This window comes from Macrobrachium rosenbergii, chromosome 13 (assembly GCF_040412425.1).
Source record: "Macrobrachium rosenbergii isolate ZJJX-2024 chromosome 13, ASM4041242v1, whole genome shotgun sequence".
Lineage (NCBI taxonomy): Eukaryota > Metazoa > Arthropoda > Malacostraca > Decapoda > Palaemonidae > Macrobrachium > Macrobrachium rosenbergii.
Window position 1 is genome coordinate 7,384,956 of NC_089753.1, and position 27,998 is coordinate 7,412,953.

The window sequence follows — 27,998 nt, forward strand, 5'->3', positions numbered from 1 at the left end:
GAATTTCCAATAATAAATAATAATAATAATAATATGTTCTAGGAATACACGATTCCATTAAGTATTTTGTAAATTCTTCACTTTTACAGTCTTCATATGTAATTCGCTGGGAGACAATAGACATGTCTCCTATTAGAGTCAATTCTGTGGCTGACGGGATAGGCAACTTAAAGCCTCATATTAAGCCCAAACCAGTAGAAAGAAAGAGGAGATAATGTAGGGCTTAGAGCACTTCGCACATCTCCTCAGGCCGTGACTTAGGAAAAGGGAAATGCTCATTTTCAAAGGATTTCAGTGGAAATCATATTGGAAAATGTTTGGAAATCGGAAACTTTCCTAGATAGTGACCCCCAAGTGTTTTCGGGGGTCGTTATCTAGGACTAATATTTCTTGGGCGTCATTATCTTCATGACATTTACAGTCTTTTGTTGATGTTTGTACGGTCATCCCCAACGGGCTTGTACTAAACTCGCCGCAAAGGTGGATACACACCGGGTTAAAAACAAAGTATACCTTAATTTAAGCAGACCACTGAGCTGATTAACAGCTCTCCTATAGGGCTGGCCCGAAGGATTAGGTTTATTTTACGTGGCTAAGAACCAATTTGTTACCTAGCAACGGGACCTACAGCTTATTGTGAAATCCGAGCCACATTATAACGAGAAATGAATTTCTATCACCAGAAATAAATTTCTCTAATTCTTCATTGACCGGTCGGAGAATCGAACGCGGGCCTAGCAGAGTGCTAACCGAGAACGATACCAACTCGTACAAAGAGGAACTTACACAGTGAGGGTCACTATCTAGGAAAGATCCGGAAATCGAGTAGTTTTCAAGTCCATTGCATAGCCATGCATTTCCCTATTATAGGTCTGGTGAATGTGACCAATAGGTTTCAAACGAGTGATCTTTTGGAATTAGCTAAACCCCCGAGGAAATGTAAACCTGCCTCTAAAAGTATTGTAATGCCTTTTTAATAGCCTAAATTAATCTCGACAACATGAAAGATGTATATGAGGAAAAATTCAGGGGAAGTCACTGCCATGTTTGCGAGTTATGACTTTTCCACTCCGTTAATGAAAATAAAGACTAGACACGTAATATCGTCATTTTCCAAGCACTCTGTAGAAACCTTATGCAGTGTGTATTTGCTTACTTACTATCATAGTTATGCGTGAATGTGTTTCATCATTGAACGGACCGTTATCTGCAACTGGACCGCTAATTAGCTAGTCCGAAACCTCACGGGCATGACGGCCAGTCGTGGATATTAGTGCGTAATCAATGATAAATTGTCTTTATTTTTATTTATTACTGTAAGATTACAGTTAATAGAGGTTGGTTCAAGTACAGATGACAAATAAATAAATTTAGGAATAACGTTAATGAATGATATAAGTAGAGTATCGTCAGAAGTAATCAACGAGGTAAGTAAGACTTCTTTTAATGTAGTATACAGAAGTGTCTGTTGTTCCTCCTGAGCTTTGAAGGGGATAGGTACTCGTCTCGTGGTGGTCGATAACCAAGTGTGTCTTTTATATACTTACGAAGTATTTGCGCACAGGTAAGCTCCTGTATCCATCGTTTTTAAAGTGGACATGTTTATCGTTGGCGTATTATGATTTTCAAGATATACGCATAAGAATGCCTAGGTTTTACGAGTCTCGTTTTTTCCAGAAAATGAATTATAGGCTACTCTTACTAGCGTTTTCATGGACACTTACCACCGTGGTTCGGCCAGGTCAGCATCGTGGATTTTGAATGTTTTGCAAATATACTTAAAATCTTGTTGCTGTGAAAAATGATGTTGCAATGCAGTTCTAGTATATGAACTTGACTTATAAGGAGCAAAGTTGAGTATAGGCCATCTTGATCCAAAATCTCCCGTAAACATATTTATGCATCCTTTGAATATTAGTAATAGTTACTTTACAAGGAACAAGTTTCAGTAATCATTGTTATTATATTTTTATTGTTTTTGTATAGATTAGGGCACGGAATTCGTGTGGACGAAAGACTATGGAAATGTGTGTTCCTTAAAGGAAGTAACTGAATATAAAAACATTTTTTTCACCTTTATTATTTTTGTAGGAAATGCTTAGTTAACCTGTAACACCTGTTAACAGGGGTTACCAGGGGGCAAGGTGGGATTTTATGGAAGAGAAAACAGATATGACCAAAATACATGGATGCATCCTATCCCAAACTTTGTGCTCTGTGTCCTTGCCGGGCTAGGGGCCTCACCCCCTGAACCCCCCACTTAGCCTGGCATGGGGGCTTCACTCCCTAGATTCCCCCTCTCCCACCTAACCTGACCTAGATGCCATCAGTCAGTGGGTAAAATACAGGGATCCATGGTAACCTAACCTAGCATAACATAGGGTACTAGAAGGGCTGAAGTCTTCCCGAACTTAATATGAACTAAAATACCATAAAATGCTAGTAGTGGTATATATAAGGTTACATCCCGTCTCCTCATCAGAAGATTATACATAATATTATATCAACCAGTTCTAGATGGATATTGATATAGGTGTGGGGAGAGAGGGATTAGCAAATCCCTTCGGGCATTAATTACTCATAAAATCATTCGAAATACATGATTAACTACCAGAAAACAACATTTCAAAGCAGATTCCAATTATTAACAGCTTGTGCGGTTTTACCAAGGTTGTTAAACCCTATAATGTAACCTAAATTAGCTTGGAATTCCTCTTCTTATAATGCAGTAGTTAAAATGTACAAAATTTAACTTTCCTGATGTTTATTAGCATCATCATCTAAATGATTACTGCATTTTTATTTTTTTCACCATCAAGCAACATTCTTAGGTGAGATATCTTAACAGTTAGCACAAGGCATTAATAGTTTTAGGGTTAAACAGAGACTAAAGAAACCCAGAAAAAAATTTGATTCGATAATTTCAAGGATTCTAAAGTCCTATGACATTACCTAGTGGGTAAAAAAAATCACATGATTGGTAATTAAATTTGCGAAGGATATAACTTGTAAGAGGAGTGTTTACAATTACCGGAGGAGTCACGGGAACCAATACAAAAATTCCAAGAGTAATTATGGGCTGCTCTTAAAACAATATCCACGAAAGTTCGTGCATCTTTACACATAGCTTTTTGAGTCCCTAATCTGGGAACTTATTCTCAGACAACCTTTATTGATGACCAACTTGCTTGAGACTTCAAGTCCAGTCATCCCGCACAGGCTCACAAACAGCCTTAACTATAGATGGGACCCCTTCAACTTCCCCACAGTCTGACTTAGCCAAGCACTGCATCCCTCCTCCATATCATCCATACCAACTTGAGTTAAGTGCCCCAGTGCCCTCTTCGCTGACTGACTTAGCCGTGAACCCTGCCCCCATACCTTCTGGCTTACTGTTTAGTCAAGCACTGCTCTTCATGCTTTCCTTATAAACCTCCCCAATAGACTGAATGAGCACTCTACTCTGGCTTTATAGGCATAACTATCATAGTACTGTGCCCATCATAACTTCCCTATTGGCTGACTTAGACAAGTGTTGATCATCCTTCTGTTCTGGCAGACAAGTGACAAGTTTTAGTTTTTGTCCCCCAAAAACTCTTGACTAACTAAGCTTTGTACTTCATTCTGGCCCTTCTTTAGACGGGGTTGGTAGTCTGTGTCAGTGTCATCACAGACTTCGCACCATTGGAACCCCCAGTACCTTTCTTGCTGACGGGTTGGAACCTCGAGGTTCTCCTTATGTGTGTAACAGTGCTTTGCCCCTTCTGTACCTATATTCAAGAATTATTTATTAGACAATGGGTTGAATATGTTGCTTCTAGGCACATAAATTGAGGAATTATTTGTGGTTAGGTTTAATGTGTTTTCTTCATATTTGATGTCTCCAGGCGTTTTGATGTCCCATAACTCAACCATGGCTAAGATAAGTTAGCTTCAAAAGACAGAGCCATCCGTTTTCAAACTCCCCTCATCCATAGAAATTTTAATTTTTGTTTGAATTTGCTCATGACTTTTGAAAGAAACATCGCAAAGTTTGTAGGAGATAGACTACAGTATACAGGTTTATGTACCTTATAGTTCACAACTTAGCTGTATGTAAGAACTTCACTATATATCAGCTGACTTTAAGCTTTTGGGTTGGTTTGTATTCCAGTGGGTGACTCCAAGGCACAGTTGTATTCAAGTGGGTGAACATTGGCGAAAGTTATATTCCAGTGGACGACCACCGGCATTTACATTCTAGTGGACAACCACCGGCAAAAGTTTGGTTTGAGTTGGTGACCACTGGCTAAAGTTGTTTTCCAGTCACTGTGGGTGCCACCGGTGGAAGCCAAACGTTCAGCAGACTCTACGAATCTGTTATAAGCAGCAGTGGGTTACGGCGAGACTAGAGAAACCACTGAAGTGACCGGGCGGGTTTAAGACTGTTTTTTTCATTATTGTGGAAAGCTTCGCGAATTTCACTGTACGAGATAAAACGCCAGAGGGTACTTTTCAATCAGTCGCTTGTGATAAATAGCATATCATGCATGACCGATATCTTATGTCAGTACAAGTGCTGTAATTGTGTATCAGACCTAATTTAACTGAATTCAGGATGCCATGAGAAGTCATTGAAGAAATAACCTTAACCAAGATAGGTGAAGTTAGAGCATAAAACTAAAACCAAGACGTAAAACAAGTCTCTTAAACTTCGGGAAATTACTTGAGTGGGAAGAAGGATTTGAAGGGGAAAAGTTCTGCCTCGTTTTCAACAGAAAATCTGGGAATACACAAGCGCCTCTCCGGGCGATAAAAACGATTTGGACAGAGTTCAAAAGTGGCTGAGCCCAGGACCCACTCAGTGGTTCCTGGCTGAGCCGAGACATTGTAGAAATACTCGTATTGTCATTTTTAACCAGGAGACAACTGTAAAGCATTATAATCTGTTCTTTTTACGAAATTTACGTGCCTTTTATATATTTAATAACTGATAATACTGATCGAGTTTAGGTTTACAGGAACCCTGTAGTATAAAAATGTTTTAGAAATCGTAGATCTTTGTGGTGCGTGTGCGTTTGTTAGAGTGAGGGTAAATTAAATTTTCATCAAAGCTACGCGAAATTTGGAGCTGTGTAAAACAGTTGGTCTTTTGATGCAAAAGATTAGTCATTATTTAAGAGAGGCTGACGGCCAGAGAAAGATTCCGGCTATAGGTAGAAGCGTGAGGGTAAGAGAACGACAAGCAAAAAGGGCAGCTCCATTTACCATCTTATAAGTATAGAAAAGCTGAGTTTGGCTTCCCGTATGGAAAGGCCAATTGTATCTGTAACATTGTAAAAACTGAAAATGCAAGGTATTGGAATCCACATTTAACCTTAATCTCTGTGGATGAATTTCATCCGTAAATTTTATTGTCCAATTTAAATGAGACTCGGTTATAATTAGTCTACTTTGCGGAGCTCTTTTGCTTTTACTGCTATCAGTGCCAACATTTAAAGGTCTATGCCCTTTTCCGATTAATGCCTCAGTCGAGTTTTTTTAAGCAGCAAAGATACACAATTAAAATATCATTTAATCTATGATTTTATGCTTGGTATACATACAGTATTTCGTAACTACATACAGAAAAAGTTTTTCATCTGGATAGAACTTCCAAAGACGGTAAAAATAAAACCAAAGGTAATGATCATTTTGTAAGTTAAAACCGAAACGCGAGATACTAGCCTAAATTGCAAAGACACACTCTCTCTCTCTCTCTCTCTCTCTCTCTCTCTCTCCTCTCTCTCTCTCTCTCTCTCTCTCTCTCTTTGATATCCCCAGTGTACCTTCCTCTACATTCAATTGAAGATCGGTTTTAATTTAATTTCAGATCGATAATTCTAAGATTTTTACCTTTTAAGAACGGAGGGCCCGTAGCCTTGTCAGGATTTTTCTAGCACATTAACCTTGTAGAGTAATTGTAAGTAACAACATACTCCAACAAACTATTAAAAGCATGATAGATTTCATTTTAAATCTTTTAATGATACATCATTCCTTCTCAATAATATCTCAGTCACACATCAAAATCTGTAAAAAAGATTGACGGTTGACGACAACAGAACAAAAACATCCCACTGGTAAGGTAATAGAAACCTAACCCATGTTATTTCAGTCTCTTAACGTCTGAGTGGTTTGTGTGTGCGTTCGTTTGTGTTTGCGTCGTGCCCGAGCTGCCAGCGATGAATATAAACTTTGGAATGCCACCAGTAATATGCATTAATTTGTCATGTACATTATTAATTAAAGCGAAGTTGAGAGCGTTCCGGTCTACTGAAACTGTGTACACAAATGTTTGGCTATTATGGACTGGTAATTTCCCTCTGCATTTGAGTTTTAAACGTGATTCTTATATTATCTTTAAAGCATTAACTGTTTAGGGACTTGAGCAAGCATCATTTTTTATGTGGTTTTTGTTCTTCATACATTTTATAGAATCTTTGAGAATTTGTCTTTTCCTTAGCATTCATTCCTGATGTTTTTAGAGTCTGAAGATTTTTAATTATTCTTGATCAAAATTGATTATTAAGTGTTTAAATGAAAGGGTCTTATATTTAGTCATTTAGGTAATACTGAGAATGTATTTAACCCTTCATACATGTAAACTTCTTTGAAGTTAAATTGAAAACTCCTTTCTGTAAGGAAGTTTTTTAACAGCTGTTGAACGTAAATTTCTTTAGGATGTGGGTGACTCGTTTTTTGCCCCCTTCGAAACTTAACGGGTTAATGAATTCAAACAACTTGAAGCTTATTTTTTTAAATTTAAAGGCCCAACAATCAGAGAGTGTATATCACTTCCTGCTGAGTCTCCTATTTCCTATGAAAAGGAGTTTGAAGATTAAAATTGCTTATTGTAAAACACGGCGTTTCTGTTTTCAGGTGTGCACGAGATTCGACCAACGACTACACGCAGCTGCTGTCAAGGGTGACGTCGAAGATGCTGTGAGGGTTCTCGACACGGGAAGGGTGCACGTCGACTGCGCCGATAGGGTGAGTCTTGTTTTTGTGAATGCAGGCCCTACGAGAACCCTTGGAATACTCCTTGAAGCATTTCGTTTCATTTTTATGATCTATGAACATAGAAATCGGTTATTGGCTGAAAAATTTAGTGTTATAGTAAGTGAGTTTAATGCCATCTTGGTTCTTTGAAAGCAATTTATTATAATTCATTGATACAAACAGTAAGTGATAGAGAACATTTCATTTCATAAATTTGCTTCTTTTCTCTGTAGTCAATGTATATTGTCACTACAGAAAGGGATGAGTGTAGTTCAAATACCACTTTTGCGCTAGTCAGACTCTGTAGTGTAATCTTTAGCTATGCAAGATTGTATTCCGGAAGATAGTGCCCAGAACCGAATAGAAGTTCATTGAACGATTTGTGGGTAATGAGAAGATGCCCAAGTAAGAGGCATGTTAGATGGCGCAACTTTTTGCACACCACGACCAGTATTGCTCGATGTCTTTTAATTGCTAGAAAAATTTTTGTTTATTGAAGTAAAATATTCTACCATATGCACTTTTCTCCATAGAGGGGGGTACTGATACCCATCCCCATTCCTGTCCAAGGGGTGTGTGCCGACCGGGTCTGGTTTAGTAAGGTGATCACCGATCCAGGTAGCCTACTGACAAGACCCAGCCATGCTTAACTTTGCTAGTAAAACGACCAGCGGTAAAACGAATGTTTATTGTGCCGCTGTATAGTCTCCCCCTTTTGCTGCGGCTCGTTCTTTGGTCCCCCCCGCCCTCTCTCTTCCATTGATGTATTCGAACATCCAGCCTGACCCGGGAACCCTCGTCTCCTGCGTAGGAAGCCTTTGATTCGGATTTCTTTCATTCGGTTGAATCTAGTTTTCTTCGCTCTCTCCGACTACCCGTATTCGTCCTGCGGTCTTGTTATAAGGGGATCTGGTTTCGATTTCGCGTGTGAATAAACACGCGAACATACATGTTTATGTATTGGCTTCAATTTCACGTGGCTGTACGCGTGTGTATGCCCACGCTTGCGGTTGTAGATAGTATATACAGTACATATATAAATGTAATTGTATACAGTATTGATATCGTGAATCTTGGCTAACTCAGAATAGCTCTGCAATTCAAGTCATAATAATTTAACTCCAGTTGCTTTATGAAAAACTGTGAAATTCAAAATATGGCTGTTAGACGAAATTTTTGGACAGCAACATAGTCAAAAGATTCCAGAGCTGTCTTGTTTATAGATAAAAGAGCGACGTGGTGTGCGTATTTTTCTGGTGCCGATTTCTTCTAAGAAAGAAGTTTCCCCCCAAATTTTTGCTTTAGGGAAGGTCCGTCGACATTATTATAATTATTATTATTATTATTATTATTATTATAAAAGACCTTTTATTACCTAGACGATGATGGGTATATCCAAAGCCTTTGTCAGTGGACACAGTTTATTTCACAACATCCTTTTGTAAATCGCGCGTGTCTTGCATTTGAAAATCAATATAAAAAGCCACCCAATACGTGAACAGTGAGCGTTTGAATGGGTTCCACCGTTTTGTCAGGGTCCTCTAAAGCCGATCATTATTGTGCGAGGTAAGTGGCCATTCAGTTCTGTATGACTTTTTTAAAGAGTACGCTTAGAGGGCATTGTTCTTCCCCTTGCCAGTGAATGGAAGCGTAGACGATTAATAGACTTGATTAGTATCATCATCTCTATTATACTGCGTTTTTCATAACATTAGTCTATGTACCTTGGAAACGGCAGCTATTGTAGTTGTCGAGAGCAAACATTTTTACGTTGGCTCGCACAGGCATTTGCTTTTAGTTTGAAGCGTGATGAATTCAAGCCGCTGACAACTGTCGATATGTATCAGAATATATTGCCTTGTTGTCATTGATAACGTAGGGTGTGACGTTAAAAGTGATAACATTTATAGTGAGGTTAGAGGCTGTTGCCTTTAACCATCGACATTGCAGGGATATCGAACGCGCGGTTTGAGGTACAGGGGCTTAAACTGGTGTGTGTGTGTGTGTGTGTGTGTGTGTGTGTCATGTAGACGTATTTAACGATTTGTAAGTTCGTGTGCCTGTTGATAAGCCACGTATCATCAAAGCCAGATGAGGACTCTACTGGGATGTCGCATTTACCAAATCGGTTTTTAACTGGTAAACGATCTTGTTAGTGAAGTGGTTGGTGGTCAAACACAGAAGGTGTAGCGTTCTAGGAACTGCAAATTGTTTAATTTAAAAATATACCTTCGACAAACTGATTAAAATGAAGTGAAATACGGTGACATTTAACTAGTTCATTATGGTGATAACTGATAAACCTCTCCCTCTCGAATTGGGAGTTTTGTGCGGTCCTGCCCATCTTAGCTGGATAAATTTGACATCTAACTGTATCGTCGTCTTAGTACGTGATATGCAGTAGTACGTGAGTATTCTCTCTAAATAATGGCGTCTTGTTTTCATCGAAATAGTTTTATGTTTGGCTTTAGGTATAAAACTAATGAGATTGCTGAGTTGTTGTTGCCCAAAAGACGTATGGACACGGTATGAAGTCAAATATGAATGCCTCAAACCAATCTTGTAACAGAAATGCTTCACTCGTGCTGGTTTGAACAAATAACAGCAGCGTTATAAAGAGATGACGACAGTTCCGAGTAATCAGTTGTTCTTCCGACCAGCTTTGTCGAGGTGCAGTGTCGCAGTTAACACTTGAGAGTTATGATAATGAGGCACGAGTTAATAGTAGTGATGGCAACAACAATGTTGCATTTGTAAATGCCAACTGATAATGGTGATAATTACAGCGACACTGGCGAACTAAATGTTAGTAAGCATAACCGTGGTTTGACCAATAATACTATAACAGTATCAATAGTGAGCGTTATCGTAATATCATACTATGAAAGAAGAGAATTATAATTGGCTACCTTACCTGTGAATTAGGTAAGGTTTTTGGGAAGTAAGTTGAATCAGACAACCACCAGTAAGATTATACCGATGTTCTCTTTTAATCCCAAGTTAATACTAATGATGACAGCAGTCTCAGTAGTAGTATTTTGTATCGTGTACTCCACAGGATGGCACCACTCCTCTCATTCTGGCAGCAGCGAACGGGCACGTGGAGTTGGTCAGGGAGCTGCTGGAACAGGGGCTGAGCCTAATGCGACTAGGCATGTAAGTTAAAGCTCGGTTTGTTCTCTTTATTTACCGGTAAGGAAACCAGAATTAGGAAAATATATTTTATAATATTGGCAGGAGACCGGTAAACTTTTCCTTTCCTATTTTAATATATACTTCATTGGTTGATTGAAAAGGCAAATATGGGAAATAGAGAAGGTCACATGTTAGCATATGAGATCACCCGTAGTTTACTCACTAGTCCTATGGTCATTTTCTTCTCGACTTGACCTGAGAGCACTATCATTTGGTACACGTAAACAAATATGTAAGTCTTTTCACCCACGTGAACTTTTTTTAACTCTTCCCGTCACATTTGTTAGTCATGAACCGTATTTCATCAGTATTTAACCCTCAAATTCTTTATATAAAAATCTTTATCATGTCATGGCCCCATGCAGGTTTATTTTCATTTTTAAGGAATAATACGAGTATCGGCATCTAATATAAATTCTTAGATTTGAGGAAAGCGGTGAGTTTTTACATTAAAGCATTAAAAGTTTGAATTTAGCTTTCCTTTAATATAATGCAATGGTATATGCACCCCTAGATTACTGTATTCGAATTTTCATGCAAGGTTCAAGCTGATTTTTTTTTTTTTGTATAAAAATCTTTGTGCAGGTTTATCTGTTTGTACTATGTGCTTACTACAGTTCTTATGATTTCCTCTAGAAAATCCATGATTTTGCTTTAACCTTTGCACTGTGAATTAACAAATATAATATATTGTTTAGCAATACAGTTTTCTGTTCCGTGGAAGATTGTTAATAATAATAATAATAATGATAATTTTCTTTTCTTCTTCTTCTTCACAGACTGGAACGGGAGCTCTGTTCTTCGCAGCCCAGGGAGGATTCTTGGACATTGTTAATCTACTCCTCGACAACGGCGGAAAGATTAACCAAGCCTCAAAGGTAAGTAATGCTTCAAGTGCACGATAGTTACATTGTACGCGATTGTGTGTTCGTCTCGAGAAACATTTCATATATTTTGACATCTTTACTCAAAAGTTACTCCGTGAATTGAAATTGACATGCAGATATTTCATGAGAAATGCAGAAATATTTGTACTTCAAAGGGCCCATTCGGTCATATGATCGGAAATTGGAAATATACCATGCAAATAAAAAGTATTTCTCGCATGGATACATTTTCATTTAGTCTGTTATGGTGGCATTTTTGCCTCTTGGCATTCCAGTGTATTTTTGGTGTTTTTTTGGGGGGGGCCTATTATTTGTATAATCTTGATAACATATTGCCATACCAATTTGCAGTGCCTTCATTTTTAATGATAGTAAAAGCTAAACACTAAAAGAGATACCACGGCCCCACGGCTCGTTGAGATTCCTCTACAGTCACTAGGCATGTTCAAAAACTGGGAAAATAGTTTAGCCAAGGTTTTAATGACCTGTTTGAAAACATGCAATTAGATTAATCACATCGAAATGTGTTACAAGTTGTCTTAAGGCAGAAACTGTCAAAATTTATCAACATACGAAAACAAGAAAGGTTTGCCCAAAAACAGTTATTAAAAATGATGGGAAATATTTATATGCGTAAAACGGAATTTATCCAGAAACTGTTTAAATATAGAGAGGGCTGGTATAAAAATCTCATATTTGGCCAAGTTTATTACCCGAAACCCTATCGCGGAAAAACCGGAACTGACGGAACCCTCAATAACTTTCTTATTTGTAAAGATTTTTTTTATATTAATGTATCGTTGTAAAGGTGAAGTTCTCAGCTTTAATTTGATATATCATTTGTGGTTTTTATATGTAAATGGCGTTTAAAACCCCAATAATGACAAAATTTAGGTGAAAGATAGGGCCCAGAGAAAAATTTAGTAAAAAAATGCTCGCACAAGATACCGTTGAAAATGAGGTCAGACTTATTTCGTCCATGAACGCATTTTTGGCAGAATGGATCCAAGCGCGTGGTTACTTTATGGCCTAAAGAAAAGTGCAGCTGTCCATCTACTGGGCAATGTTATCATATTTTAGCAGTAAAACTCGCAATGAACATGGATCCATCCATTAACTGTAACATAATCTTTCAGTTTAAACAAAAATAGTTGACCCAGAATAGCCACAAAGACTGGACAAAAAAGACCTAAAAAGACCGACTTTGAAGTAATACCAGAACCTGTTTCAACGGTAAAAAATCTCGCCGCAATGGAGGAATTTAATAACAAAATCCTACGTCGACATCTAAATTAAATTCGGAGACAAAAACTTCTTTTACACCGCAGTCATTTAATACGTATAAATATGTTCATGAAAAGTCGGCTCGAAAAAATTTTTTTAAACATGATAATCGACAGACAAGTTCTATCACGAAGAGGATTCATCTCATGTTAGACCTACCAACCGTTTACAAGATACCCTTAATCAGTCGTCAACACCGACGTCTTTAAGAAAGAAAAACGAATTTCTAGAAGAGTCGACCCCAAAGAAGATTCGTTTGGATTGTGTCGATATTTCAGTAAATATTAAGTCCAATCAGGGACGAGGCAATTTGATCACATAGTACGTCAGATGAAAGTTTAACCCGCCAAATTAATGAGTCTGCCCTATGGCTGGAATCATTAAATCTTACTGAAACGGACAAAAACTAATTACAAATACCGGTGGGTGGTTAAACGATAATATAATAAATGCAGCTCAAAATTTACAGGCCCCCTCGTTCCTCGCAATTTTTGACCTTGAGGATACAAAATAGATGCCATATTTCAAAGAACACAAGGTTTCTGGAAAATAAATACTAATTTAAAACTATAAGGGTCACCCAGCGCACAAATTCACCATAATGGGCATAATCACTGGTTATTATCGTTTCAGTGCGAGAAAAATTGTGTAATTTATATTGTTGGCTGTATAAAATCAAGCAGATCAATAAGCAGTAGTGTGTCTATTCAGATTTCACAGATTTATACAACTCTTACAGATCAGATGCTCAGATTCTAGATGTCCAGGGTCAAACCAAGGGTTCCGATTGTGGAGTGTTTGCAACTGCAAATCTGAATTAATATTTAACTACTTTAAAGTAAATCTTTCTAATCTAGAATGCGATATGATATACCGTTGATGCGGAAACATTTAATAACTTTTGTAAACAAATTATCGCCTTTTTCTAAAACAGAAAAAATGCCAAACATGCCATCAGCAGAGCCGAAAAAGAGTAGAGTTTAAGTTTATTGCACCTGCAGATTACCTGACAGTTAATGACTTGATAAAAGTGAAATAAAAAAATGTAAAATGGTTTCATAAAAATTGAACATGAACCTACATTCAAATGGTTGTGTAATTTTTGTACTTGGTAAAGAATAAATAAAGAAAATAAAAAAAAATAAATCACAGAGCAACCTACGGCACATCAATCAGTTTAAAAAATATATTTTTTTTGTTATGCCTTGCACTTATTCCGTCATTTACCCATGCAAAGCTGTTGTCTATACTCATTTTGTACTTGTGTGTAATTGATTTTCAAGCGTGCTCTGTTCGACACGTCTTTCATCGTCCGATCTCTAATTGTCATTGCTTCTTTTATGTACATGAACAGTAAAACCTCCCTTAAAAACCACTTCAACATAAATACCACCTCAAAATTAAGACCACATTTCAACAGACCCATTTAGACGAAATAAATAATGGTTTCGTGAGGTCCGGGTTTTCAAATATCAGTTTACGCGCTTCTAGAAATGCGCTAATTATTATTGGGTCTTCAAACGCCATTTACATGTAAAAACCAGCAAATGGTACATCAAATTAAAGCTGAGAACTTTACCTTTACAACGATGCCGTAATATAAAAAATATCTTTACAATAAGAAAGTTATTGAGGGTTCCTTATATTTGCTTTTAATTTTAATAAGTTTGAAGAAACAAGCAAACAATAAAAAAACGTGAAGATGTTAACTCCATACTTCACAACGTATGGCTGTTTGCGCCAGGTGGTCTTCGAGTATATCTTTTTATCTAGTGACTTGTTTGTGGAACTTGAGCGGAAGGTTAACTAAAGCTAATGCGGTTTTCGTCGAGGGGTAGTCAGTAAAACTACACAAGTTATAATATGTCTAGTCGTATTTCTGGAAATTGATTGGCTTTTGACAGGTGCTTATAGCGACAAAAATATGTAAATTGATCGCTAGATCTGCTTCAAGATTAGTTTTGTAATCTATGTTAGGAAACCATCGACAGATTTTTTCTCTTTTTATTGTTAAATCAAGGGTGTAAACTGTGGAGATATTGCTTCAAAACTTTCATCGCGGATTGTATTTTCAGGATGGTGGCACAGCCTTGATCGTGGCTGCCCAGTGTGGTCACTGGGATGTAGTGCAAGAATTGTTACGCCGAGGTGCTGACCCACAAAGTGCTATGAAAGACAGAGCCACTGCGGTTTTTGTCGCTGCGCAGAATGGCCACACTAGTGTCGTCCGGACGCTGCTCGCAGCTGGTGCTAAGGTAGCTATGGGAGAGGTCACTTGATGTTGGTTGCACTTGACCAGAGCGCTCTCATCCAGTTCTGAAGTAGTTTTAGATAACCTTATCTTTTTAGACAATTTTTTCAGTTTTGTACATACGTTTATTAGGATACAATATAGAATTTAAGCCAAGCGCTTGGACGTAGGAGGTCATTCAGTGCTGGAGGGAAGTTAACAGTAAGGTTTGGAAGGAGTAACAGGAGGAAAACCTTACAGTTACATTAGGAAACAATTTTTAGAGAGGGTGGAGAGTCAGATTGAAGAAAGAGAATATGAACTGAGGTACAATAAAAGGAATGAAAGAGGTTGCAGGTAGGGGCCGAAGGGACGCTGCAAATACCCTTAAGTAATGCCTACAGTGCACCACGTGAGGTGCACTGGGGGCATTGACCCCCTAAGGGGTACATCTGTGTATTAAACAATATCGTTATTGAATTAACCTCGTGCAGTATTCTTCAAAACTGCTAGTATGGTGGTGGATAGATCATCCAAAAAAATTGGGCATATTGCAACTGCAGGTCTCGTATCATTTTAGATATTTACTTAAGGTTTTTGAGGTGAATGAAAAATTTTCAACACGGGCTTGTTGGAGCGCGCACGTAGGTTGCTGTCCCCCAAACACTCTCGATCACCTACCTACCTCGCCCCCACATGGGTTGGACAAACAGGTTTGCAGGAGGAGGGTAGATGTCTCCCCTACCCTCCCGTTCCCCTACCCACCATGCCCCCACCCGGGGCGGACAAACCACTTTGCAGGGGGTGGGTGGCGATGTCACATGTCTCTTACTGTCACCTAGGAGAGGACAAACAAGATCAGATCCTCTCGGATTTCATTACTTATGATTGTAAAGATTACAGTATCTTCAGCATTTACAATGTACAGCTGTAAAGTATATGCTTAATTTTAGTGATTACTGGTCATAGAAGTTATTTTAATGGTTTGAGGATTTGTGGAACTGAATCCCTAAAACTAAATCGCAAGACTATTTAAGCAGCAGACCCTAATTAAAAAGTTAGCAAGTATTGTTTTCTAATACCTCTGTGTTGTTAGAACTGCCAGTTAATCCATCTTGTACTCCTTTCTCTTAATCCTAACTGGTCAGTCTGATACAGTTAGGGTTATAATACTATCTAGGATTAGTTTGGTCTCTACCTGCTTGGTCAAAACCAGTCTTGATAATCTTCTCACAAAGGTGAAAGTTGCTGTTTTTTTAAGGTTTAGTATAGTAGCTGCTCTGCCATCGTTTCCAATACATTTCCTTGCTGCCAGTGTCATTATTGTATAAATTTCGAACAGAAAGTGCCAGCACATGCCTTTGGTATTCTGTTTAGTATCCAGTGTTAAAATTAGATAAACAAGTCTGCAGGCTGGTTAAGGAAGTGGTTCATAGTGGTGACACCACACGTCGTAGTCATGTCTGATTTACCGTACATGATGTTGTATTGAATGGAGATACTTTTGGTGATTTGAGATATGAGTACATCTGGTGCCTCCCCTGTCATATTTAATTCGTTGTGCTGATGGTGAAGAGTAGTTAGGAAGATGACAGAGAAAAATCAAAAGTAATGATTCGATACAACCACCAGATGTTATAAAGTGGCTGTCACAGTCCATGTAATGAAACTCATCTTGGAAGAGAGTTGGTGTAGTTGGAATTTAAGGCTTTGGATTCATTCGCAAGAGGCCTACTTGATGCATCCTCTGAAGACCTTTGGTAACAGATCATATCTCAAGTAATCATGGAGCTCAATTGATATGAACTTTATTCGTAAACCAGTTCCTAATTTACGACCAGACTGAGTAAAATTATCATCTGAAAGCAGTAGTGTATTTTATTTATAGACATTTTGTTACAGGAGTTGGGTCTGTGTTGGTTTCCAAACTATTTATTTTTTCAGTGGAAAAGGCTTTGAGATTTCTAGATATGGAAATAAAATACCTAAACTGAAAAATTTTCGAGGCTGGTCATTTTGACATATGCCAACACTACCAGCCAGATACAAAACCCAGAGGCAATTCTGGCTATGAGAACAACCCCCAGAATGTACCTGTACCTAAATTAGGTGCTATGGTGTGTATTGTCATGTCAAGAGATGATGTACCCCAATAGATAGGACCTAAGTTCCGTGTCAAGCTACCTGAATGCTCTATTTCAACAACAAAAAGGCAGAGGAAGTAAATTTGTGGAATGCTGGAACTTAGGGGACGAATGGCTAGTGTTTGCCAGAAGCAGGAATATGTGATGAAAAAAAATATATATTTACTTTACCTGAGTTTGCACCAGCTATCAATTTAGAAAGTTCCATCATAGCAAACTTGTGTTCCTATACCAAGCTGCAAATATGAGTTTTTAGTAGTCTCATTTCTCCCCTCCAGAGAGATACAAAGAGATTGAGTTGTGATGGATTATTCACGTCTTGAGTGGCTTGCAAATTGTCTTAAATTCTACCTGCACAGTTAAAATCTTTTAGTGTTGCATTGTATTTGCTGTGATAAGTTTTAGTTATGTTGCTTCTGTTGAATGGTATATTCCTAAATATGCAAAATTACTGAAACATTGGAGAATCATCTGGTTAATATTTGATCAGAAATCACGTATATTTACCATCATAAGAAGGAATTTGAGTGATTCCCAAGATGCAAGTACAGTAGATGGTTATTAAGCAATCAATTGGTAGTACTTAATGAAAACAGAAGGACCTGTGTGGTATAGTGGCAAGTATATAAGAATAATTTGGGATGAATGTTGGTCCTTCAAGGATCAGCATCGCATTCTTTATTGTTTATCATAGTAAGGGACTGAGCTACCAAGGAGCGCCGAAAGGGAGGCCTTTGGTATCATTGCTGTATATGCAGATGACCAGGTATTATCAGCAGAATCAAGAGAAGAGGTTCTGGAAAGACACTTTAAGATGGAAGAGTGGATAAAGTACTGACGGAAACTAAACCCGTAAGCAAAACTAAGCTTCTGGTGACTGGAAGTAAGTAAAACTAAAAGTGCAGTTTGGCAAGTGGACATGTCACTGCTATGGGAGAGGTGTAGAGGTGAATACGTTTGTGTATATAGTACTCTAATTGATGTTGTCAAAGGAAATGCTTAGAATTCTTAAAATGTAAATGGATTAAGATTTTTTACGGCAAAGATTTATGAGGAGGAGATCCATTGGTGAGATGAAACATACAAGATTGTGAACAGTCGCAACAATTTGGTTATGTATGGGAAGATTGGTGTAGAGGCTATTCAGATTGAAGAGACTGGAAGAAATACGTAACACAAAAGATCAGTAGGATGACCCAAAATATCATGTAGAAAGGCACTAATGAAGCCCTGGACTAGGAAGAAGTTCAGGCAGGAATTGCACAAGACAGAAGAGGGGAAAAATATTGTATACCACATCTAACACTGCAGATGGAAAACCTTGCATAAAATTTTGAAGATGGGAATTTATCACTTAGGCAGACCCTTGAATAGTAATCGGGTGATACTTACTGCTTTTGCCATCATAATGGATGAGAATTTCACAAAATAGCAGATCAGTGAATTAGTAGGCATCATGGACTTTGCAATGTCTTGTCTAGTCAAGGCATTTGAGATTAAGGCAAAGTGTCACCAAGGGCAAATCCTCTTTGCCCATACTGGCCAGCACTACTACCCTGGATGAATCTGGTCCAGTAAAACTCTGCAAAGTAATGAAATTCTGCTGGGAAAAAGATATTTAAATTGCATTCGGTAGAAATAGTAAATTCACTCTCTCACTCTGTTGCCTTTTGGGCCCTTAATGAAACCCATGGTCACTCACGCTAGACTTGTAATGAGTATTTAGAAGTTTAGTAATGCTTTTTTAAAGCAGAACATTAACCATATAGTACTGTACTATATCTTAGTTGGGAATACTTCAGACGGTGTTACATTTTAACTGGAAGCATTCATTTTTAGGTTGAGGTTGCTAGTCACCTGCTCATGCCCCTAGAGATTGTTACAGGTTCTCATGGTGTCTTGCCATTTGTTGGTGGTTGCTCATCCAAAATCATTGATGGCCCCATGCCAAAATGAGAAATAACTGTTTCTGCACACTTTCTGCATCTTGTTCTAAGTTTTTTTTTTTATAAATAAGACTAACCATATGCCTTGATGGAGAGAGCCTAAATGAATGCTGAATAGAGTGGCAAAAGGATCTGTGAAATGCTGCCCTAATTAGGGAAGGCTCAAATCCTAAGGAGCCATCTGTGATAGGGGGAATATTTTGTATTTATAATAACATTTTGTCAAGAGGTTAGGGCTTCTTGATTAAAAAAAAAATGTACAGCTTTTTCATGCTATTGTAAATTGGCATTGGTTTCCAGGTAATAACAGTGTTGGTTTTTGCCACCATTACATACTGTTGTTTGTTTAAGTATCATGGTCAGAATATTTTGGTGAGGGTGGGACGATTTTATCTTCTCCATATTATAAAGTGTTTTAACCCTTTCACTTGCTTTTCAGCTCCTCCTCTACATTCCTCCATGATGGTGTAATGGATAGATGCATAACACCACTAAAATCACTTTTCTGTGTAGTTGTCATTGGTTAAAGTCTACAACACTATTAAAAGCACCATGTCTTGCCAAAATTATCACTTTGACCATATAATTTGATGCAGATTCCCATTTTCTTCAAACTGCAGGACTTGGGCAGTAATCTCTAAAAGTAAGAGTATCTAGTTATGATAATTATAGCACCTTTTCTATGAATATTTATTTCCACATAGGTATGAATAAAACAACACATATGAACACTTTAGACACTGACAGTTTCTTGTTAACTTTTAGTATGGTAACAAAAATCATAAGTTTTTGTAACTCAATCACAAACAGTAGGTAAACTATAAAAAATTCTCTTATGAAATTTATGTCACCTAAGAATGTTAAAAATGTCTCGTCTTGCAGGCTAATGTAAGGAGGTTAGATGGTGCCAGTCCATTATGGATTGCCTCGCAGATGGGCCATCATGCAGTAGTGCGTTTACTTCTGAACCATGGCACCAATGTAGATATATGTAGACATGTAAGTACTGTATACTTCAGACTGTCAGTATACTGTAGGACTGTTTATATTCATACCCTCTTATTGGGGTAAAAAATATGAAAACAACTTTTGTCAGTACTGTATAAATTGCTTGAACTGTGGAGGATGCCTTGATTTGACAACTCTGCTTATCTCTTTTTTCTTTTATCCTTCAGGATGGCGCAACTCCATTATTTAAAGCTGCTCATAAGGGACATGTGGAAGTTGTGCATGAGCTCCTACCATATAAGCCCCATCTTGGCCTTTTAAGGGTAAATTAAATGTTACATTGTCTTTGCAAACTTTATCGTTTTACTCATGTTACACAGTCCTCATGTTTTAACATAAGTTTTGATAGCGTAGCTGCTGGGTTACTCTCATGGTCCCCCAGAGGACTCCATAAGACAGACCAGCCAATTTCAAAGAATTCCCTTCTAGTTGGTCTTGGCCAGTATAGGGCACATTGACACAATGACAGAATACAAGGACAAGACAAGAGGGCTCTATCTCTTTGTCTACAGCGATCACTCTAGGTTCAATTCTTATCCTTCACATGCAGATGTGACAACAATGCATTGTAGGTCAGCCCTTTTCCCCAATTACTCTTTTGGTCTTACCTCAGAAAAGACGTAGCTTGTTTCGTCCGTCTCTTCATGTTCTCAAATCTTATTTTGGTCTTCATGGAAGAACCAAATTCAGAAGCAAGTTAAGTGCGTAGGTGTAAGTCCCAGTGAAAAGTTTTAGATTTCAAAATTTTTAGCAAATATTTTTTTATTCTTGGCCAGTAGCACATATCCCAAACTAGAAAGAGCTATCCACTAACAAGAAAAAGGTTTTGAAGGGCATCCACAAAGTTTGTAGCTTAGCAATTTTTCCTACTTTTTAAAAGAAAACGGAGAAGATCTCTCAAAGTAATGGTCTTGTCGTCTGTTGTATGATGTAAGCAACACATGGACTCGGAAAACTATACCAGTGGATGATCTCATGAAAGCTATCGAAGACAATGGATTCTCTATTCCAAACGTCAGTTTAAATATAGCCCATTCACATCTGCTTTATAAGTTCTTGTTCTTTACATAAAGCCCTTAGAAAACGTTAATTCTTATTTGTGCTGAGGAGTAATTGTAGATGACCTCTTATTGGTTTTGGTCTATGAATACTTCAGTCACTGTTGTCCAGCCACTTAGTGTGAGACAAACCAGAGCAACTTGCTCTTTTCTTATAATGTAAAGAACTTTCTTGATAAGGCAGAGAAATTTAAACTTTATCCTTTAATAGGTTTCCTATGAAAAATTTTTTCAATTTGCTTATTGTTCCAATTAGGTCGGCTGATGTGATAGCACGTGGTTCTTGTTAGGGAATTCCCTAACTTAGGCATATATTGTCTAGTATGATCCTTTAGGGGATTACTCCTCTGCTGCACCAGTATGCTAATGATTAAGAAAGACAAAGGTCTTGATATTTTATAGCCATGATGCAACAAACAATTCCAAGAAAGTCTTAGCAATGTAAAGAGGTCTTACACATTGATTTACTAATATAATGAAGTCTAGCCCACCTTGGAGACAAGTCTGAAGTTGCTGAACAGTGGGAAGCTGGCCTCGCAGGAGGCAGTGATGCTGTCAGTCCTGCTTAAAGCCATGCCATAGCTGTTAAACTTCATTGAGTGATACTTGAGTCACCTTCCTGAAGGTCTAAGGGTTAAAAGCTTTCAAGTGAGATTATCTGCATGTTACATGGTAGTTTTTTTATGCTGTCCGTGAGTTTGACATCACATTTTAGTGAGCATCACATAGTCAGTGGGCTTACATGCTGGAGAATCTACTTTTCCTTGATTAGAAGGTAGTATATCTCTCTGGAAAGGCACTTTCACAGTTTTTTTTTTTTTTTGTCCTTAATAGTTTGACAAAGCTATCTGCACATGAGCCAGTTGTCCAGATATACCAGTCGTTGCTTTGTCACACCTTCCTGAGCTCTGTGAAGATTTTTGGGAAATATGCTGAGGTGGAAAAAAATGAATGACCAAGCTTCTGGAATGTTGGCGGAAATCCCTGAAACTTGCAAGATACTTGTGTGACAAACTTGCCGCTAGGTGTCCTGGGTTTACATTCAGTACCATGAAAATGAAGCTCTTGATATTGGTTAGGTTTCAGCCTTTCATAGCTTGAGATTGCAGAGATTGTGTGTGTGCATTAAATTATTGCAATGATGGGTGATAGTGAACTAACTTGGTTGGGCAGAAGGTCCACAGTCCTCTGATTTTGCTTACATAATATCACAATGTGTTGGCCCATCCCTTCCACAATTGAAGGGTTTCAAGTTTTTTTTTTTTATAAGAGAGGCTTCCAGTTTTACCTTACATGAATTTTCAACATGACTACTTATTCGTTTGCCTTACCGACTAGAATGACGTCTGTTAAAGAATTTTTCCTTGGTAAAGATGCCCTTTACGCAACAAAACTTCTGGGGAGTGTCTACAGAAAGTGTTGTGTTCAGGGTCTCTCCTAATAGCTCCAGCATAGACAGTAGTCTATTATCGAGCCAGAAAAAGTGCATTAATTATGAAAGTGGAGAACCTATTTAGTCAGACCATACTTGCTGAGTACTATAGTTCTTTAATCAGTCTTATGAGTAATATTGTTCTCATTAAGAAGTCTTTTATCTGTCTTTAAAAAAAAAGTCATTCAAGTCTGAGGATGATACGGAGTAGTGTTCCCAAAGCTAATTAATTTCATCTACAGTATTCTAAGTGACAGTAGAATTTTAATTATGTACTGTACAGTAGAAATTCAATTATTCTAGCCAAATACAGGTATCCTTGTCTGAAATGAATCCCCAGCATTCTCTACAGTATTGCATAAAGAAACCAACTCTCATATTCTCAGCCTCCATAAAAGGTAGGAAGTATAAAACTCTAGATAGCTCTTTTAGTTGGGGAAAGATGGGGGAAAGATGACTCCATGTAAATTTAGCTTTTTTTGGTTACTGAAGTCACTGTTCTCTTCTTGCTTACATTTCAAAGCCCCAGTGTCTTAGCCTGTAAAATTTTGGCTGAATCCAGTATTCAAGTGTTAATCAGTCCTGCTTGTCTGTTGCCAAAATGGCTTCAGTGTGTTGCATATCAAAAATTTTGTTGTGGCCAGGTCTGCAAACATACAGAGTGGAGGGTGGAAAAGTGAAAATGTCACTGAACAGACGGAGCACCCTCTCTTTCAGTTAGATTTGGTCAGTTAATGTGCATGGCCTCCCTGCACCTTCTAAACTTCATTGAGCTTGTGAAATGAAAATTTTAATATTTTTTGGATGGGTGCCATCTCTGCATGTATAGAGGTAATCATAAGACTAACCTATTCAGTGTCAGTCTTGCTAGGCTGAGTTTTTATTGATGCAAGTTATATTTTTACTTCTCCATTTTTTCATCCCATTCATGGTTGCCAAATGAATGCAATATTGACTTGAAATTTCATTCCATTCTGTTTTATAATTTTATTTTGATATGCACACCAAACCACTTTACATGCCATGCCTTTTTTAACCTTAACTAGGCTAAGGAGACTGACAACATGCTTGGCATATCATGCCTTTTCATGGGTATTGCTCTTATGTTGTGGCATACTTACACAGGTCATGATCTTTCTAGAAGCTGAGCCTTGCAGAGCGTTGGGTAATTCGAGTGCAGACTTCACTCCTTTCTGTGAGACATTTGTACTTTCATGTTAAATAGTATTCCTGTCTTACCTTCTCAGAGTTAAGTCAGTAACTTGTTTAAAAAAAATTTTAAAAAAAGCTATGGAACAGTTTCTTGATCCTTCCCTGTTGCTAAAGTTGGAGCCTCACAAGCAAAGGAAGTATCTGACAGTATGAGACAAATTCTTTGTCTTCTCTCTCAGGTTTTTGGCTCTTTGAAACCAGTTTTTTTTCCAGACCCTTAATTCAAGATTCGTTCTTCCACTTTTGCCTGGAAGGTAGTCTTCCAGTTTCTGTGCCTTTGCGTTGACCACTATTAGTCTTGCAGTCATGGCACCAGTCATAACTAAGGTAGTTTCACCATCAGTGAATTTGGACTTAAATCTTCAAGTGGACAATTACTGCTTCTCTAAGTCACCTCAATATACATCAGGATTCTCATATAAATGAAATAATGATCCTGTCTTGCTCACCTGATCCTCTTATTCTTCCCATAAAAGATTTAATTCAGGTCCATTTCCTTAAATGAGACTACAGTAAACCCCCTGTATTCGTGGGGGATGCGTACCACCCCCCACCACGAATAGCTAAAATTCATGAATACTTAAAACCCCTCTAGAAACACTTAGAACTGCCTATTTTGATAGTTCAAACACAAAAAAACTCTAAAAATGCTTATACCTAAGTATTTTAATAGTTTTATCACAAAAAGTGCATTTAGTCATGAAAATGATATGAAAATACAGTAATTAGTGAATATTTCTCAGTGAAAAATACTGCGAGTGGGCGAATTTTCCGTGAATAATGTGTATATGTGTTCCACAGAGAAGTTCGCGAATAGGTGAGTCTGTAAACCATGAGACCGCGAATACAGGGGGGTTTACTGTATTTCCCAAAGTTGATGCTGCCTTCAGTTTCTTCAAATCTATTTTATTGAAAAATTGAACTTATTCCACCCCAGGAGAACATATACCATAGATATACTAGATACAGTATATTGCCTCAAGTGTATGAGGAACCTACTCTGGTGACTACAGAGCAGCAGTCTCCTTCATTCCCCATTTCTATACCATTCTGTAATTCAGTAATTCTTCTTTGATAAAATGGCATGGTCATTGCTTTAAATGACTGATAGTGAGCAGTCAGAACCTTTCTTATCCTTATTCTGAAATTAAGTATGGTGTCTTTGGTCTGTCAGTTTATTCAGGACCAGAAAATGGTTACACACACACACACACACACACACACACACACACACGTGAAGAAACTCATCCCCAATTTATTCGCAGCTTAGTGCTGCAGAACACTCATTAAGCTGGGTTTGTAGTGCAAGGGTGTCAAATCGCTTCTCCATTCTTGTGTTTCTTTCCACATATGTATATTAATCACGCCATTTATGTTACTTGTTATTATTTCAGATTCTTTAGATTCTTTATGTATCTCATTGTATGCATCATTGTACGGCCTTTCCGCCGATATATATCTGCCTTTTACATGTTCTGTAATGCACTATATATGTCTTCTTATGCCTGTTAACAAACACAATTTCTGTATGGACACAGTGGGGGCCTCAGGTCGCCTGCTACCTTTCCGTCTGCTTTCCGCATTATAAACACCTGTCGAGAATAATAAAGGATCAGTCTTTCACTTCTGACATTTCTTGAACCTCACACTGGTGACCCCAGAGTGACAGGTAGCGCGGTTTTGGCCCAGCCATTAATGGATTAAAACGGCCGCAGCCTACCATCAGAGAGCCTTTAGCAGACTAATTACGGCGTCAAAGTTTAGGCCTCTGATAGCTCCCTCCCTGGTGGAAACCGTGCCATGAATGGACTAAATACGGCGTACCCAAAAAGGGCACGTTTTGGCACTTCGTTCGACCACTCAAACAATCAGCACCATCAACGGACTCAATACGGCACATTTTCCTGCATTTTGGTGCGTGAGCAGTAAAAATGTCAGAAGTGAAAGACTGATCCTTTATTATTCTCGACAGGTGTTTATAATGCGGAAAGTGGACGGAAAGGTAGCAGGCGACCTGAGGCCCCCGCTGCGTCCATACAGAAATTGTTTGTTAACAGGCATAAGAAGACATATATAATGCATTACAGAACATGTAAAAGGCAGATATATATATCGGCAGAAAGGACGTACAATGATGCATTCAATGAGATACATAAAGAATCTGAAATAATAACAAGTAACATATGTGACATGATTAATGTACATATGAGGAAAGAAACACAAGAATGGAGAGGCAATTGGACACCCTTACAAATACTCCCCCCCCACAACACAATAATTAGAGGAACAATTATTGGATGAAACAACATTAATCACACAATCACTGAGGTAGTTGGAGTGGGCCCCTACTCCTGGAGAACTGTGGACGTGGGGTGGAACCGACATCTGGGGTTGGCTCGATGTGTCCCCTTGGCCGCCCTGGACCTCGCTTTGGTTGGGGGGCGGGTGTGTCTGTGGGGAGGTACTAGCCACCATTTTCACATCTGGTGTACTGAAGAAACAAGACTTATGGTGCTCGTTCACCTCTAAGGGGGGGTCACTACTCCTCAGCGTTGTTCCCTTCTGTTCACTTCCTTGGACAGCAACAGTTTATTTCCTCAAGAGACTTTAGAGCGGGTGGCAGGAGAGTTGCAGAAGAAATCCACCCAAGATTTACTCGCTCAGTCAACCAAGAGGACTAGGATCTCTACATGTCCTTCTTCCACTGCAGTTCCTTCGACCAGGACTAATTCTCCGTTCCTTAGCAACCCTTTCGAGGGAGTAGAGGTCATGTCCAGTCCCGTCCCAGAGCAAATTTGCTTCCAGTGCAACCCAACAAACAACCCTCTAACAAAACCACCTCTATTGAAAGAGGGCTACGCTATCCTCTTCAGAGAAACCTCCTTTAGTAACCTCTCCCAGCAAACTGACAGCCTACTCTGTAGGCTCAGAGAGGTTTTCAGCCCTGTCTCGAAAAGTTTCGGCTCTGTTCGAGAAGCAGACAGAGTGGAGGAAGTGGAAGACACAAGCTCAGAGGTATTTTACAATCGCTTCTTCGTAGTCCCCAAGTCATCAGAGGGATGGAGACCTGTCCTGGACATCAGTGCTCTGAACTTCTTTGTCAAAACTACGAAGTTCAAGATGGAAATGAATCAATCGGTCCTGTCAACCATCCATCAGGGGGATTGGATGGTGACAATAGATATGGAGGACGCTTATTTCCATGTTCCAGTTCACCAGGATTCCAGAAAGTATCTGAGATTCATGTTCCAGGACAGGGTCTTCCAGTTTCAGGCCCTGTGCTTTGTCCTCTCCACAGCACCTCAAGTTTTCACCCGAGTTCTTGCTCCTTTAGCAAAGTGGCTGCACCTTATAGGAATCAACATTATAGAGGGATGAATAAATTTGTTTGTATTTAGCATTTCCCAATGTTTTGTGTGTGTGTGTGAGAGAGAGAGAGAGAGAGAGAGAGAGAGAGAGAGAGAGAGAGAGAGAGTGTGTAATTGTCGTTGTGAGTGGTTCGGTTGTTGGAGTTCGTTCACGGCGCTGTCTGTCTGTCTGTCGGGAGTTTTTTCGGTTTTGGGGAAGTCTTGGGGAGTTAAGGTCCAACCTTGGAAGTGGACGGACAGTTTGTCTGTTTTTTTTTGTTTTGGATACCGGTACCGATATTGATGGTGCATGTGTCTCTTTTTTTTTTGTTCGTTGTTGGTGGAGGGTTTGTTTGCAATTTTGTTTTGTGGTTTTGTGGTTTTGTGTGCTGTGATTGGCGACCGTGGACCTTTGGTCCATCTCCAGCAACTGAGGATCAGGGTGAGTGTTGTGTGTTGTTTTGTTTGTGGGTTGAAATTCCGCCACATTATATTTGGCGCCCAACGTGGGGCAGCTGGTGTTGCAGCTGCAATTGAGATTGGTGGCTGGTAGTGTGACTGGAGGAAAGGATGGAAGAGGAACTGGTGAGGTTGAGAGAGGAGAATACGTGGTTGAGGGGTGAGAATGAGAGATTGAGGAGTCAGTTGGAGGAGATGGGGGTAATGCTAAGGAGTGCAAAAGAAGAAATGAAAGGGGAGATGAAAGAGTCAGAAGAGAGGATGGATAAAAAGTTGGAGGGAATGATGAAAGGTGTGGAAGAAATGGTGAAAGGTATGTTCAAGGGTGTTTTTGGAGAAGGGGCTGTTGGAGGCAGGTTCTCTGGAACGTGTGAAGGGGCAAGAGAGAAAGAAAAGGAGGAAGAAGTGAATGGAAGCGTGAGTGATGAAAGTGATGTGGAAATAGGAAGTAAGAAACGAGAGAATGAGAGGCAGGGTAAGGAAAAGTGGAATGAAAAGCAAGGGAAGGAACAGAGGGAAAGTAAGGATAAGTCAGGGGAAGAAAAAGGGAAGAAGGGAAAAGGAAAGGAAGCTGGTAAGAAGGGTAAGGAAGTGGGAAGGCAGGAAAGAAGGGAGAGGGTAAAAATAGTACTGATAGTGAGGCGGATGGAGGTGAATGGATAAAAGTGGATAAAAAGAGGGGAAGAAGAGTGTAATGAGTAAGATGAATGTAAGTGCAGAAGTGGACTCTTTGTATTCGGAAGAGGGTATGAAAGGACAGAGTGAAAGTAAAGCGA

The 27,998-nt window shown here is 38.8% G+C and overlaps 1 protein-coding gene across 1 annotated transcript in view; it reads left to right on the forward strand.

The window, feature by feature from the left end:
* The window catches only part of LOC136844876 (ankyrin repeat domain-containing protein 29-like), a 523,757-nt gene that overhangs the window by 458,742 nt on the left and 37,017 nt on the right, over window positions 1-27,998 (forward strand). Inside the window, 7 exon segments of the mRNA XM_067114147.1 lie at window positions 6,901-7,011; window positions 10,079-10,151; window positions 10,154-10,176; window positions 10,995-11,093; window positions 14,462-14,641; window positions 19,589-19,705; window positions 19,882-19,977. Coding sequence (XP_066970248.1) covers window positions 6,901-7,011; window positions 10,079-10,151; window positions 10,154-10,176; window positions 10,995-11,093; window positions 14,462-14,641; window positions 19,589-19,705; window positions 19,882-19,977 — 699 coding nt within the window.